Source organism: Leopardus geoffroyi, chromosome E2, assembly GCF_018350155.1.
Source record: "Leopardus geoffroyi isolate Oge1 chromosome E2, O.geoffroyi_Oge1_pat1.0, whole genome shotgun sequence".
Lineage (NCBI taxonomy): Eukaryota > Metazoa > Chordata > Mammalia > Carnivora > Felidae > Leopardus > Leopardus geoffroyi.
This window is the reverse complement of record NC_059335.1, coordinates 47,500,539-47,516,868: the sequence shown is the minus strand read 5'-3', so window position 1 is coordinate 47,516,868 and position 16,330 is coordinate 47,500,539. Positions and strand designations below refer to the sequence as shown.

The following is a 16,330-nucleotide window of genomic DNA, read 5'->3' as shown; positions in this document are numbered from 1 at the left end:
TATTTTATTATTATTTTTTGGGACAGAGAGAGACAGAGCATGAACCGGGGAGGGGCAGAGAGAGAGGGAGACACAGAATCGGAAACAGGCTCCAGGCTCTGAGCCATCAGCCCAGAGCCCGACGCGGGGCTCGAACTCACGGACCGCGAGACCGTGACCTGGCTGAAGTCGGACGCTTAACCGACTGCCCCACCCAGGCGCCCCAAGAAATTTTTTTAATGAAAAAAAAAAATCCTTTCACTTCATCACTTCTTAAAACCCCATGGAAATTAAACAAACAAACTTGGTAAAAGAAAATGAAGGACTTTCAGATGAGAGAGACTGAAAACAGGTAATAAATAGGCAAAACTGGAGTAGAAATGAGGAATTGAGAGCAAAAATATTAGCAAGGAGAGTCTCCCAGTTCGAGGTTTCTTTTTGAAATTTCATTCAAGAATTATTTTTTGAGCCAGCTACAGTGAATAAGACCCTGGGTTTACTTACTATAAATAACTTACATAGAGAATGATACAGATTCCAGAGAATAATACAGATTTCTGGAGAAATGAGGTAACTTTTGGTTATTTTAGTGTCTTAAATCCAAAAACTATGTTAGTTTACTTATCACTAACATTCCTGTAAAACTGTCTCTATGGAGGTTCCTACCGACAATATGTACAACCAGAGAAATGAAGATTGCTTGGAGTTCTAGAAGAGGATACAGCAGAGATATGACCCACTCTTTTGGGACTGCAGCATCAAACCAGGAAATCACCTGTGTCTCACCGATCAGAACATCCTGTGTTTTTTTAAAAATCAGACACACCTTTGTACTATGTAATCATGTTAATGGCTGGTAGCCAAAAAATTCTTTTTGCTTGCATCTACCTGTGTCTGCTCTTTCAATTTTGTCTGACACACTGGCTCTCTGAGAATGTGTCTTGATCTGGGAGAAAATGGCTATCCTTGAATACACCTGTATGATCCAAGGGTCTCTATCTTGGCCTATTTTTTAAAATACTGATTTGAATTTATTGATATGGAAAAAATTGGCAAAGACAGCAGTACGTGTATCATTTTCATGTAAAACAGAGTATAGGCTTATTTATTTGTTTATCTTGGCAGTTTTAATGCCAATTTAGTGAGCTAAGCAATGAACTAGAAACCAGAATGCCAGTTAGTGCTAAAACGGAGTCACTGAGTGACCACACGACTTCCTTCTTGGCCAAATTGAGAGAGAAGACAACTGTCATGAATAATACTAATATCCTCGAAGCACAGCCCTCTGCTGATTTAGATGGCTACAGATGAGTAGCTTCAGTGTTTCACCCACTGGTGCAAGGTATGTGTGTGCGGTGGTGGGGCGGGATTCAATGATTTTGATAATCCTTTGTGACCTTCCAGGTCAGAAAATACCAAAACTGAGGTCTAATGATTCCCTAGAAAGAATCTTAGAAGAGACCATATACTCTATTTGTATTTTAACTTACTCATCTTAATATTTCTAAGATAACATTCTCATAAAAAATCCAAATAAGTCCCTTTTGTATCTTTTGATTACCACCCAGTGCCACTTTTCTCTCCCAAGATAACCAATGTTAACTAGTTGTTACATATCCTTCCATTCCTTTTCTGTATAAATACATAAAGATGACTTTATATATGTTTCACATTAAATGCAGGATATCACATTGTACATATTTGCTTACATTTTCACCTACAATGTTTATAGAGAGCTCTTTTATCTAGATTTTACTACCACCCTTTCATCTAATTTAAGCTCCTCATTTTCCAGAAGTGGAAACCTAAGTCTAAAGTAGTAAAATGACTTTCTCCTAAGGTGAGATAGCTACAGAGTAGGGACCAGAGCCCAGCCAGTACTTTTAAAATCAAACAGAAATAATTCGTTATTTGGTAAAAAGAGTTTGCAGAAACTGAAAGGGGGAAAATCCACTCAGAATCCAGTCTCTCCAATAGTTAAACTTATTTTTTCCTTCTGTTTTTTTTTGTATACAGAACTACTTTTTTTACACAGTTGTAATCAGAGTACAAATTCGACTGGCTTTCACTTTTTGTTAATCAGATGTTTATGTTACTATGAAGATGGCTAATTAATTGGCAATGAATGGTGACTTAATATTTAATCGAGTAGTCAAAACCTCTTCCTACTAAATCAAGCTCCTTCCCACTGTATGAACCCCCTTCCTCTCATCCCGCAAATTCTCACCACTGTTTCATCTTCCCCTAAATCCTAGGTCCGGTCCATTCTCATGCCCCTGAAAGCCATTTCTCAACTCAAAGAGCTCCCATCGCTACCCTGGGTCTCCAGGGAAATCACCTTACTACTCTCCTGGGCAGGGGTCTCCTCGGAGTTCCCCGAGGTTCCCAAGAAGAGGCTTCACGAGTTAGGCCTGGGAAAGCTAGGACGTGAGGGTCGCTATTGGCCACGCCCCAGGCTCTGTTTGGGAACCCCCAGAATTTACAGGAGTACAGAGACTGCAGGGGTCATGGTGGGGTCAGGGTGAGAGGGCCGGCCCAGCCTTCTTCACGTGACCCTGTTTCCCCAGAGGAGGAGTTCGTTTTTCCCACCAGAGGGGGCGCTGGGGGCGAGGGGTGAGGGGCGACAGGGGCCGGCTCCCGCCCTTCCCGGGTACTCCTGGGCGTTGCTCCTAGGCTCGGGCCCTGACGCCATCTGCCTGCGACGGGGGCGGAACGCACTTGACGCCATCTCCGGGCGCCCGGCTGGGGGGGGCGCTGGGTGTGGGGCGGCTCCGGGGCCGGGGATGGCGGCGGCCGCGGTCGCGGTGGCTCCGGGACGAGCGGGAGGAGCCCGAGGAGCGCCGTGAGATGGGCCGGTGAGTGTCGCCGGCAGTGCGGGCCGCTGGGCCTGCCTCACTGAGGCCACGCAGGCCTGGGCTCTAAGCTCTGGAGGAAGTGGCCTCCTGGAACCCATTGCCCCGCCGGACCGGGGCCCAAGAACCGCGAACCCGGGGAGCGAAAGAGGCCGCGCCTAGAGCCCCGCGCGCTTTTCTCCGGCCTGGCCCAGAAGGCGGCCTCAGGCCCTGGAGCTCCCGCGGCTGTGTTCCCTAGGGCCGGGGTGTCCCAGTCTTTGGTGCGGGAAGGGGCCCCCGAACAAGGAAGCATCGTCTGCAGGGCCTTGCCTCTGCCCCTCTGTTTGAAGGGTCGACCCCCCACCCCTAAACGTTGAATTTCTAATTTCGGGCCCTACCCTTGTGGAAGCAAGGATTGCAGGATCACGAGAAGCCATAACACGTAGTCTCTTCCAAGCTCCACTCTTTTCTGGCGGGCGCACCTCACCGAATTTTGGGCTCAATCTCTTGATTCTGGACTCTGGCAACGTTGGCAGCTCTCCAGGACGGACCCCCATCCCCGTTAGCTCGGTCAGGGTCACAAGCCGCGTCTACACCCTGAGAAGTCCTCTTTGAGCCCCTCCTGAAGCCGAGGTTTCGGATTCCGAAATGTGTTTTCCGTTGTGGGAACCTGGTGCACAGGCTTGACTCTTTGTTGTCATTCCCTCACCTTTTGCCTCTTTTAATTCTTTTATTAGGCTGTGTTTGGCTAACCCAGAGGCAGGTTTTCCTTAAGGTTTTAGTTGCAGGAAGCAAAGATCGTTCAGGGATTGGAGATGTGACCCCAATTTCTGTTGCCAGTGAGGGAGAAAGCTAATTGCTTTTCAGCTGGAACTGAAGCTGCCAAAGAAGGGACGCAGGACTTGTGCCCACCGTGTAATTTGTGTTTATGAAACTGAGAATTTTTCTTTCCCCCAGATTTTCCTATCTCATCACCTTTTCCTGTACATACACACCTTGCCACTCGATTAAAGAGATAAATGTTGCCTTCAGTTTGATTAGAGGCTTGCAGTTCTGTAGGACTTGGACAGGACAGTGGGTAGTTTCTCGGAGTACTGGTCAATATTACTTTAGCTGTTTTGAGAGATTAAGGTTCCTTTCTTGAGGGCTTGATGTTAATGGCATGTGTAGATTAAGATATTGATAGTTTAATGTGAGTTTTGTTTCCCCATTGTTAGCTACATGAGGACCAAGGCAGTGTTTTCATTTTCTGTCACACCTGATTCAGCACTTGGTACGAAGCTGTCACTCAGAACATTTTACCCACACACACACCCAAAGGATCCTTTTTTTTTTTTTTAACCCTGAAAATTTGTTAATAAGGCTTCCCCTTGAGTGACTCCCCCTTGACCTCTTTTTCTGCCCCAGAAACATAAATAATTGTTCTTTTTCTCTAGTGCCACTTTTGTCATTTAAATAACCTCCACATCTGTTTTCATCATCCCTGAATAAAGGTGAAATCAATACAGTTGATTTTTCCAGCTTCCCATTGGTCACATGGGAATAAATGTTGAGTCTTCCATTTTTGGTTGTGCATTTACCTGAAATTGGGATTGGAAGTAAATTTAACCTTTGGGAATGGATACAGGTAGAGAATGAAGAATATGACATTAAGGAAAACGACGAAGCTTGAAAATTTTTCTTCAGGGATGTCTTTCTACAAATTAGAGCTTAAGACATAGCCTTTTCTCTATTCAAATGCCTACGCACTCTGGATAAATGTACTGTTACCTCAGGAGCAGAGGATGAGGCAGGGACTCATGGACTTTAATGTTTTCGTGGCTTTAGAATTACCTTTCTGGATGACTCAGGGGAAAGTGAGAGTCTAGGCTCCTGCTTACTTTATCCCTATTTCTTTTTCTAGGCTCCCAAGGCAGTGGGGAGGACACTGCTTCTTACTACAGCTGCTCAGAGGCACCACTGGAAGCTCAGGTAATAACAGGAGCTTTGGACACCTTCTTGCAGAAAAAGCATCTGGGATTCAAGAGTGGAAAAACAGAACACAGTGTGATACCCAGATCTAAAGAACTGGAGCCTTGATTGGAAGAAATAGGTGACAAAGTTTGTATGCATTGAAATGTTCAGAACAAAAGGATACTTTATGACAATGGACAAAAGCACGTATGAAAGGTGACAGAAAGGGGAGAGAGAGCTTTCTTATGAATCATATAGGCCTATGATAGTAATAAGCAGTTTGAAGGAATGGAGCCAGAATTTTAGGAAGTTGTTCCTAGAGCAGACCTACAATGGAAAAGGAGCCATTGGCAAAAGAAAATACACAGGACAATAGAAAGAGAATGAATGAAGAAAGTACATTGAAGATGGCCAATGAGAAGAAAAGAAGTCTTTCCAGACTGGGGGTAAAAGTCTATTTGAGGTCAGAATAGTTTTGTTGCTCTTTAGGGAGGAGGAGAAACAGATAAATTAGGAACACACTAGTACAATCATTCTCCCCATAGGGCCCAAATTTGAATGTAGTATTTCATGCGGCAAAGAAGATACTATTTTTCATTGGCACCTGGGTCTTTGAGATATGAGGCAAAGGAGGTGATATGAGGCAAAGGAGGATGAGAGTGTAACCAGGTCTGGGGTGGGGGTGGGGGTGGGGGGATGGGAAGAGGTGAGATCATAACCCAAATTAGGCTGGGGAAAGGAAGCAAGGATGAGGTCATATGTTCAGGAAAGAAGATAGCACGGTAGTCTTTGGTGACAAAAGAAGAAGCTTAGGAAAAAGAACCAGCAGCAAAGACCATGTGGTCAAATCTTCTCTTAGGGAAGAAGGCTGGGAAGAGTCAAGGTCCCTGTCAAGGCACAACTAATCATGAAGATGGTGGTCTCTCTGGGGTTGTAGAGCCCACAGGTTATTTACGTATCATTGAGTGTTTATTGTTATAGCTGTCTGTGGTTTCCCTATTTCTTTCATGTCCTGGGCTGGATGGATAGGGGAGTGGCATCCTTGTTTGCCCCTTTCTCATACATTTTTCCCCTGGCAGCACCCTTTGTAACATCTTCCTCCATAGGCATGGTTTCTGCTACTTCCTTTGACTTAGTTCACCCCTAGGTTACTTTTCTTTGCTTCTGATTTGTTCCCTAGCAGATGTGGGCGCCCCAGCCAGCAGCAGAGAGGGGTGCAGGGGAGCCACAGAGAAGCCCCTTCTGATGCCCCAAGGAGCAAGCCGACCCCTTCCAGGCTCAAGAAACACCACAAAGCAATATGAAACCTGTTCATGAGAGGAGTCAGGAATGCCTTCCACCAAAGAAACGAGACCTCCCCGTGACCAGCGAGGATATGGGGAGAACTACCAGCTGCTCAACTAACCACACACCCTCCAGTGATGCCTCTGAATGGTCCCGAGGGGTTGTGGTGGCCGGGCAGAGCCAGGCAGGAGCCAGAGTCAGCCTAGGGGGTGATGGAGCTGAGGCCATCACTGGTCTGACAGTGGACCAGTATGGTATGCTGTATAAGGTGGCTGTGCCACCTGCTACCTTCTCCCCAACTGGCCTCCCATCTGTGGTGAACATGAGCCCCTTGCCCCCCACATTTAATGTAGCGTCTTCACTGATTCAACATCCAGGAATCCACTATCCCCCAATCCACTATGCTCAACTCCCGTCCACCTCTCTGCAGTTTATCGGGTCTCCTTATAGCCTTCCCTATGCTGTGCCACCTAATTTCCTACCAAGTCCCCTCCTTTCTCCTTCTGCCAACCTCACCACCTCTCACCTTCCTCACTTTGTGCCATATGCCTCACTCCTGGCAGAAGGAGCCACTCCTCCCCCCCAGGCTTCCTCCCCAGCCCACTCATTCAACAAAGTCCCTTCTGCCACCTCCCCACCTGGGCAGTTGCCACATCACTCGAGTACTCAGCCGCTGGACCTTGCTCCAGGCCGGATGCCCATTTATTATCAGATGTCCAGGCTACCTGCTGGGTACACTTTGCATGAAACCCCTCCAGCAGGTGCCAGCCCAGTTCTTACCCCTCAGGAGGGCCAGTCTGCTCTGGAAGCAGCCGCTGCCAATGGACAGAGACAGCGAGAACGAAACTTAGTAAGACGGGAAAGCGAAGCCCTCGACTCCCCCAACAGCAAGAGTGAAGGCCAGGGACTGGTGCCAGTGGTAGAATGTGTGGTGGATGGACAGTTGTTTTCAGGTTCTCAGACTGCACGGGTGGAGGTGGCAGTGCCAGCACACCGAGGGACCCCAGACACCGACCTTGAGGTCCAGCGGGTGGTTGGCGCTTTAGCTTCTCAGGACTATCGTGTGGTGACAGCTCAGAGGAAGGATGAGCCCAGCCCTCTCAACCTGTCCCATCATACACCCGACCATCAGGGTGAGGGGCGAGGGTCAGCCAGGAACCCAGCAGAGATGGCCGAGAAAAATCAGGCCCGAGGGTTCTACCCTCAATCCCATCAGGAACCGGTGAAACACAGACCTTTACCCAAAGCAATGGTTGTAGCCAATGGCAACCTGGTGCCCACTGGAACTGACCCAGGTCTGCTGCCCATGGGCTCGGAGATCCTGGTGGCATCAAGTTTGGACATGCAGGCCAGAGCCACCTTCCCAGATAAGGAGCCAACGCCACCCCCCATTACCTCCTCCCACGTGCCCTCCCATTTCATGAAAGGCGCCATCATCCAGCTGGCTACAGGGGAGCTGAAGCGGGTGGAGGACCTCCAGACCCAGGACTTTGTGCGCAGTGCCGAAGTGAGCGGGGGGCTGAAGATTGACTCTAGCACGGTCGTGGACATTCAGGAGAGCCAGTGGCCTGGATTTGTCATGCTGCATTTCGTGGTTGGTGAGCAGCAGAGCAAAGTGAGCATCGAGGTGCCCCCTGAGCACCCCTTCTTTGTATATGGCCAGGGCTGGTCCTCCTGCAGCCCCGGGAGGACTGCACAGCTCTTCTCTTTGCCCTGCCATCGGCTGCAGGTGGGAGATGTCTGCATCTCTATCAGTTTACAGAGCTTGAACAGTAACTCAGTTTCTCAGGCTAGCTGTGCTCCCCCAGGCCAGCTGGGTCCCCCCCGAGAAAGGCCTGAGAGGACAGTCTTGGGACCCAGAGAGCAATGTGACAGTGAGGGGAAGAGCCAGCCGCCAGGCGAGGGCTCCCAAATGGTAGAGCCCTCGCAGCCGGAGCCTGGTGCTCAGGCCTGCTGGCCAGCCCCAAGCTTCCAAAGATACAGCATGCAAGGGGAGGAGGCACGGGCTGCACTGCTCCGTCCCTCTTTCATTTCACAGGAGGTAAAGTTGTCCATCGAAGGGCGTTCCAATGCAGGAAAATGAACCTCTCTCCCAGACCAGGACTGGGGCTTCACCCCAGAGCTGGGCCTCACCGTGAGCAGGCAGAGGATTTGCACATGCCGAGCAGGGAATGGCTCTCTTGGCAGTGAGATTGGGGGGAAAGAGGAGGCATGAAGGCAGCCTCCCAAGGCAGGGTCTGTTGCTCATTACCCCATGGCAGCCTTTCAGGACAGCCCCAGAGGGTGCTGCGATGGAGAGCAGCAGGCTTGAGCCAAGGAAGGATGGGGGTGCACACAAGATAAGAAACATTCCAAATATCAGGGCCTCCCTGTTCTTTCCTCCCCATCCCTAGCTCCTGCAAGGGGAAAGTTGGGCTTTGGGGGCAGGTGGCAGAGGGAGGGAGCAAAGAAAGAGCCAAAAATGATGATCCACAGCTTATAGTAGCAGTTCAACTGTCTGAAGTTTTTTTCCTTTCTTTTTTGTGGTGGGAGGGCAGGAAGCCCCATGATTGGGATTAAGAGGGTTCCCTCCCAGAACTCTTCTTTTGAGAGCTGTGCACTTTAAAGGGTGATTTTGTTACAGATGTCTGTGGGTTTGTGGGGGAGGAGCACTCATCTACAGGACTCTGCTTGATTCTGTGCTTCAGCCCTTTCCCATCTCCCCACCATTCCTCCCACAAGGCTTCTAGCACCAGGAGAGAGAGAAACCCCTCCAGGGTTCAGAGTGAAGTACTGCTTTGGCAGGGACCCAGTCGGGACTTTAGGAGAAAGACCTGATGGCCAGGTGACCGGGTTCTAGGCAGGGCTTCTGGAAAGGTAGCTGATGTAACAAAGCTCCTCCTACCCAGCATGCCAGACCTACTTCGAAATTGTACTGAATTTCTAGTTGGTAATGGTGACTTTTGAAAGAACCAGTGGACCTTTTTACCCAGTCCCCTACTCTCCTCTGTCTATGTTGTGCCTAAGTGCCTGCGCTGTCCCCACCCTTCTGCTGCCCTAACCTCTGCATGGTGTCTTGACCTGGGCCTGATTTGTAGCTGCACAGCCTTTCCCCTTCTGCACAATTGTTTTTGTCTCCTCTGACCAAGACCTCTTGTTTTTGGTGTGTAGGGGTCTCTTTGATTTCCTTTTTAGTTATATTTCCTATTTTTAAAAACTCATAAAGAATCATGTCCCCTCCTCTTCTGCAGCTGAACAGCTTGGTAGAGAAACAAGAAGGGAACTGTGCCCTGGGTCAGGGCAAATACACCTGGCTGGGCAGTGCCCATCCTGGCGTTTTTACATAGCCCCTCCCATCTTATTCCACTTCCTGTCAGCAATCAGGCTTCTCCGAGCCATCCCCTCCCACAGCCAGCTCTGAGGTTCTGGGATAAGGGTCTTGATAAGTTTCCAGTACCTGAAGTCTTCTAGATTTCATTTCGTGGTGGAGAATTCCTCTGCAAAGAGCATTCTTAATCTTAGTTGCATTTGTCCCCTTGTGTCTTAAGCCCATGTTTTCTTCACAACTTTTAGCATCAGCTTGGACTGTGGGTTTCCACTGGGTATTGAGAATTAGGCTCCCCCACCAGCTTTCAGGTGGGTGGGTGGGTTTTTTGTTTGTTTTTCAGGGGTCTTCAGACTCTTGAAGCAACTCAGGGTATTGTCCACCCAGCTCTCTGGTGAGGCTTCTCCCATAATATGATCCTGGCATTTTCTTTAGAAATGTACTTGGACTGGCCGAGGCCTTGCCTGCCATCAGGAGTCCCAAACCTCTGAGGTCTGATCTCTGCTCTGTCAAGGACTTCAGGCAAGTCTTGTGACCTCTCGCTCTTTCACTTCCTCCCCAGCTGCCAAATGGGGATTAATAATCTTACCTACCTCCTGGGGGGAGGGGGAGTTCTGAGAATGGAGTCATTCTTAGTGTTCTGGTGCTAAAGGTTGTTCTCCGGGGGGAACTAAGTGACTGAGACCGGCTTGTTTGCTCCAAGCCCTACATGCCACTGTTTCATTCCTAGAGAGCAATTACCTGGTCAGTCAGGTTTTAGGGGCCCATCCAAAGGAAGCTGCTGACCTGACTGTGAGTACTTAAGTCTCCAGGTCACCTCAGAACCAAACACCAACTGTGTGTGGTAAACACTCAACCTTGTATGCATGTGGGATCATCGCCTTTCCCTTCTCTGTCCCCCATTTTCTCTGAATGCTGCTTTCTCTGGCTTGTTTCCTACAGAGGAGGCCTGTGGGAATAAGTCTTGAGGAATCCTCTCGGATGACAGCCCCAGGAGAAGGCCTCATCTCTGACTGTTGCGTGGTCAACTCATTCCTAGGGATTATTGTTTGCACGGGTTTCTCAGAAACATCCTTCCTCATAGGAAGGCTCACCAACTGAATACAGTGGCATTCACACAGTAGACACTCAAGAAGTGTTCCCCGACGACACCAATTGAGCTTCCTCTTGTGGGAGCAAACCTATGTCCAACCAGATACAGTAGTTTAAATCAAGTAATGCTCCACTTCCCAGCCTGGTAATTTCCACTGAATCCTGGAAAGAGAAAATCTTGTGCACAAATTGGGCCCTGACCTTTCTGCTGCTGTTCTCTTCTGTCTCTTGCTGGTGAAGGAATATCAGCAGCTCTTCTAGTACCATGCCATGTGTATGTAATTTATTAATACTCGGTTTTGTGAAGCTGCAGAGGTGTGTTTTGTCAAGTATGGGCTCCCAGGAACAGAGGCTCTGTGCTCTAAATCTTGGTCAGAGCTGTGGCATTCTGCTTGCCTTTTCCTTCTGGTTCAGTCTTTTCTTCCAGGCATGAGAAATAAAAGGAGCCTGTGGTGTATCTGTTCTTCCTTAAAGGAATTTCATACGTCTGTAAGAGACCTAAGAGCAGTTTGGGGATAGTGAGCATTTTCGTGGAAGCTGTCAGCTTTTTGGGAAATGGGCAGTTGAAGCAGGCCAGAGCCACTCCCTTGTCAGTAGTAGGAGATTCCCAGAGTTAAGGAGTAGAAAGGAGGCCTGCTAACTCTGGCACTGAACAGGAGTGGCTTTGTACCGATTTGGGAGTAGAGTGACTAGGTAAAGGATGAGTAATATGCCCAAGTCTTGGATCATCATTCCTATCAAGATTAGTATACGTGGGGAGGGGTGGGGGGCATGGAGGGTGGTGGTGTGGGGGAAGGGAATTCAGAGCTGAATGCTTGTACCCAAGGGGAGGGCCCCTAGCAGATCTGGACTGACCCTTCTACATTTTTGGTCCCAGTCAGTTGTAACACCAAGGGCTTTGGTCTGTGCTGCTTTGCCACTGCTGCTGTCTGCTCACTGTCCTGCCTGCTACCCTTTATAGCTCCCTGTCCTTCCATGTCTGAGCATAGAGGGGAAATCCAGGCATCCTGTCCACTCTTACCTGTGCAAGTGTTACTTTATAGCAAAGTCCCATTGAATAGGGATAGTATGAAATGCTGCTGGTGGGCTGGTGAATCCAAAGGGAAATGGCTTCAGTGCTTGCTGGGAGCCCTTTGGCTCCAAAATCTGACTGTCTTGAGGGAGAAGCAAGCAGGTCTTATTAGTGGGCGTTTTCTATGTATTAATCGCTTTCCTTTGTGGTATCTTGTATCCTGTTTTTAAAATAAATGATGAGGAACCAGGTTAGGGCCTGTGTCAGCATCCTAGGGAGGTTCATCTGGCTCCAGTTAAGTGGATTCTGGGACTGGAGAGCATTTAAAGTTTGACTGAAATAGCCCCTCTGTGGGTTTAGTTTTATTTTTACTAGTGGACATCATAGGAGATAAACAGGGTGGTGATATGATTTAGACCTGCAACAAGCAGGCACATTGGAGAGGTGAATGATCACACTGGAGATGAAGGGTGGATGTGGGTTGACTGGGAAAGGGCCTGGGTCCATTGGAGTAAAGATACCTGATTAACTGAACTGGCCATGGAGATTAGGTCACAGTCTTAAGAGCAAAGGGTAGAGGTCAAGTTTTAGGGAGACTTCCTGGCCTCCTAGGGCTAAGTTTAATAAACCACACCGAAGCTACAGTACTTTCCAGATGAGAAAAAGTGTACACTACAGTTGAAGAGCTGGACTGTGTAAGGTGGATGTTGACCAGGAACCTATTAGCCCTTTGCTGGGAAGCCTTCACCATCCAGCTTCCCTGGGCTAGGGAAGGCCTCCCACATTATGCAATAATAAAATAAGCATCTGGGTCTTTGCAGCTATCAGTTGCTCTTTCAACTCTAGGGTCCATCTTTGGGCCAGAAACCTGGTCTGGGCCTGGGAAGACACCGGCCCTTGATGCTAGAGTTGACTGCACTCTCTCCTTACCTGCAGACTATGCACAGTGCCTGGGGTGGAAGGAGGAGAGCTGGTGCAGTTTGCCCTGCTGAGCCTCCCCAGCAGGAACAGTAGTAATAAATGCACTTTTCACACTAAGGTTTCTTTATTAGTTCTCCTGTTAAGCCTAGATCCTCCCCTGGTAGATTGCAAACTCAGTCTGTGTGATCCCAAAGCCATTCTACTGCAGATGCCCAGCAGTGAAGATGGCCTCAAATTGGGTTCCTGTCTGCAGTGTGTATGGCAGCAGCCCATGTGCCTTTACCTATTGTCAAACTTGCAAGCATTTATTTCTGTCTTTATGACTGTCACGGGGACTGAGGTTCTTCAGAGAGAGGGAGCTGGTGACACAGTGGTTTTACACCCACTCCCTAGACAGGGAGTTTGCACGTGGTTGTGAGCTGTGAGTGGTTAGTGCATTGCTAGTATTGCTGAAGGCAGGGTGCATCCCTCATTTGCTTGATACACTCAAGAGAATATAGATTGTGTTGGGAAGAGACTGACTGTACTCGTGGCAAACTTGAAGTATTAAAATAAGGCTGTCCCCTACAACCTTCCTAGTCACACACAGGATCCCTGTAGCCAAAACAGTATATGTTCCAGCTGCAGAGAGCAGACTGCTCTCAGCTTGCACAGCACCTTAGGGGAGGGAAGAATATATGGATAGGGAATGGGGTGGAGATAGGAAAGCAGGAATGTTGTCATCCAGGTGGCTTTAGGGTCCTGAGGAGTAAAGAAGGATGGCACTGGGGAGGTCTGGATGGATCTGATTTGTGTAGGAGTTCCCTGTAGATAAATTACTGATCCCCCAACTACTATCCCCAGTATGTAATGGCTGAATTAATATGTAATCAACTGCATTGTATCTAAAGCCTTAGAACTAGTCAGGTGCTCCCCCCACCCAGTACCATTTCTTACCCTCTAATCCTACCTGATCTTTAACAAAGCATTAATAATTCTAAGGATAATCTCTATTTTGTTGTGCTTTTTTGTAACTGTTTTAAATAAATCAATTTGTACTGTATATTTGTACTTTTGTGAGATCCTTTTTGCTGTTTTACCATTTTAAGTCTCTGTACTTGGCTACACACAGATTGTATTTTTATTGTTAATGCTCTTCTTATGGATACCTGCATTTAACTTGTGGACTATGTAAACACAATATATATCAATATCTATATATCTATATATCTATCTATATAAACTACTAGCTTTTCCTTCTGGTGTTTGCGCCTTCTTCTTATCCCAGCCTTAGATGGTGGCTGCTGGGTGGGGGATAGCTTGTGGGAGAGCTTGTAATATACCAAATTGTTCCCATCTTTATGTGGTGGACTCTGGGCAGATTGTGCAAGCTAGTCCTGAAGCATGGCTGCACGTTCTTTTGGTATGTATTTCAATGATCCAGAAGTCTACCTATACACTTAGATGTTAGCATGATCAATCACAAGGACTTGTAGATATCCTCACTGCTGGCCTTTTCTCCAATTCTTTCCTTTCCTCGGGAATATTGCCAGAAATTGCTGGAATACATCAGCAGCAATCATAACTACTGCTTCTAAATTAGAAAGCTTGCCAGTAGTAGGAGGTGAAACACACGTTTGTGACTCAGATCAGTTTATTGAGCACTTACTAGGTGCCACAAACTATCCTGTTACATTTATTATATTAATATATATTAGCTATTTATTAATAGTCACTTGTTGCTAGTATTTTTATTTTGTGTTTGGGGAAACGGAGACTAAAGTAACTTCCCCCCAAAGTTATAGTTTGCTTTAATAAAAGTTATAGTTTTTAATTTTTTAATGTTTATTTTTGAGAGAGGCCAGTGGGAGAGGGGCAGAGAGGGAGGAAGACAGAATCTGAAGCAGGCTCCAGGCTCTGAGCTATCAGCACAGAGCCCAATGTGGGGCTTGAACTCATGAACTGCAAAATCATGACCTGAGCCAAAGTTGGACACTTAACTGACTGAGCCACCCAGGCACCCCAAAAGTTACAGATTTTAAAGGGCAGTGCAGAATTTTAAATCCAGGCATGAGATTCCTGAGTTTGTATTAACCACTAGTTTGTTGTGATACTTAGCAGAGATAATCTATATAAAATGCTCAGAATAATCTTTGACACAGAGTGACTACTCAACCATTTTGAAGCATCCCAAGTAAAAGTTCAATATGGATCTTTGTGAGACAGGCACTTGGCTCATTAAGTATTTTCTTTTAAAAGTCCAGTACTTTGAAATGTTTATTAAAATTTTTGTGTTCCCCAAACAGAACTATCTCAGCCTGTCTGGTAGGAATTAACCTGTTTGGTGGTGGTGGTTGGGGGGCGGGGGCTGTCAGTTAACACTATTTAATAGCCTTAAACCTATGGAGGTCGGAGAGGAGTCCAAGTTTCCTTCTTATGATATTGGAAGAGGTCCACATTCCTGGCATAGTTATTTTTCTGGCTACAGCTTAACTAGGGCACTTCCTTCTGGACCTCAAGATCTATAATTATCTAAACTGTACACAACCTTTGGTGCAGGCTAAGGAAAGTTCTGTACTTGTTCTGTACCATCACAGACACTTTTAAGAAATGACCTCAGCTCTGGGCTCCTCGGCTTGGCAGACCTACAAAATGGTCATTTTGCTTGGGCTTTGACCACTGTCAACTTCAACTCTCTTCTCACTTTAATTCTGGATTTTTCTCAATGGGTTTTATTCTCCTACCTTGGCTCTGGGGAATAAATAAGAAGATGGATCACTTCTCTCAAACAAGAGTTCCTTGGTACTATAGATCTTAATATTGGAGCTATTTAATTTTTTTTGAAATTTTAGATTTTCTTAAATATTTGAGAGTAAGAGAGACAGAGAGTGCGTGCACGAGCAGGGGAGGGGCCGAGAGAGAGAGAGAATCCCAAGCAGGCTCCACATTGTCAGCACAAGAGCCCAACATGGGGGGTGGATCTCACAAACAGTGAGATCATGACCTGAGCTGAAATCAAGAGTTGGACACTGGGGGCTCCTGGGTGGCTCAGTTGGTTGAGCGACTCTTGACTTGGGCTCAGGTCATGATTTCATGGTTTGTAAGATCGAGACCCACATTGGGCACAATACTGGCAGCACGGAGCCTGCTGGAATTCTCTCTCTCTCTCTCTCTCTTTCTCTCTCTCTCTCTCACTTTCTCTGCCCTTCTCCCCAGCTCGTGCTCTCTCAAAATAAATAAACTAAAAAAAAATTTCTTTTAATTACAAATAGAGTTGGATGCTTAACCAAATGAACCATTCAGGTGCTCCAATATTAGAGCTACTTCTGTGAACATATTCCTCAATGAAGCTGACTGCTGTCTAGGATAGGATTAAAAAATTTTTTTAAGTTTATGGGGCACCTGGGTTGCTCAGTTGGTTAAGCGCCCGACTTTGGCTCAGGTCATGATCTGATTTGTGAGTTCAAGCCCCATGTTGGGCTCTGCTGACAGCTCAGAGCCTGGTGCCTGCTTCGGATTCTTTGTCTCCCTCTCTCTCTGCCCCTCTCCTGCTCATGCTCTTTCTCTCTCTCAAAAATAAATAAACATTAAAAAAATTTTTTTTAATCTTTTTTAAGAGAGAGAGAGAGAGAGAGAGAGAGAGACAGCGTGAGTGGAGGAGAGGCAGAGAGGGAGACCTAGAATCCCAAACAGGCTCTGCACTAGCCTGTGCAGAGCCTGACATTGGGCTCAATCCCTTGAAATGTGAGGTCATGACCTGAGCCAAAACCAAGAGTTGGACGTTTAACCAACTGAGTCACCCAGGTGCCGCTAGGATAGGATTTTTAAAGTTTGACAGATTGAATTCTGCTGGGAAAAGTAGCCAGCCTGTAGCCTAAATAAATACTGCATCTCTTTAGAAAATGCCAGTTATGAGGAAAGGTGTCTACTTCTGAGTTTGGAAAAAGTACGCTAGGTTTAAATGGCCTTTGGGAC

General features: G+C 47.2%; 1 protein-coding gene across 3 annotated transcripts; it reads left to right on the top strand.

The window, feature by feature from the left end:
- Positions 1 to 2,721: 2,721 nt before the first annotated feature.
- Positions 2,722 to 13,611, top strand: ATXN1L (ataxin 1 like). 3 transcript variants are annotated; one of them, XR_006702748.1, is made up of 4 exons: positions 2,722 to 2,834; positions 4,714 to 4,781; positions 5,947 to 9,873; positions 10,294 to 13,611. XR_006702748.1 is itself a non-coding variant. In XM_045443377.1 (3 exons), the coding sequence occupies exon 3, from the start codon at positions 6,064 to 6,066 to the stop codon at positions 8,128 to 8,130; it is 2,067 nt and encodes a 688-aa protein (XP_045299333.1). In that variant the 5' UTR covers positions 2,722 to 2,834; positions 4,714 to 4,781; positions 5,947 to 6,063; the 3' UTR covers positions 8,131 to 13,611. The 3 variants fall into 3 exon arrangements, 2 of the variants coding, with proteins under 2 accessions (XP_045299333.1, XP_045299334.1); XM_045443377.1 differs by having other exon boundaries at positions 5,947 to 13,611; XM_045443378.1 differs by having other exon boundaries at positions 5,944 to 13,611.
- Positions 13,612 to 16,330: the final 2,719 nt, after the last annotated feature.

What these genes read in the sequence shown, in the direction of transcription:
- ATXN1L (XM_045443377.1), top strand. Translation starts at nt 6,064, where the DNA reads ATGAAACCTGTTCATGAGAGGAGTCAGGAATGCCTTCCACCAAAGAAA.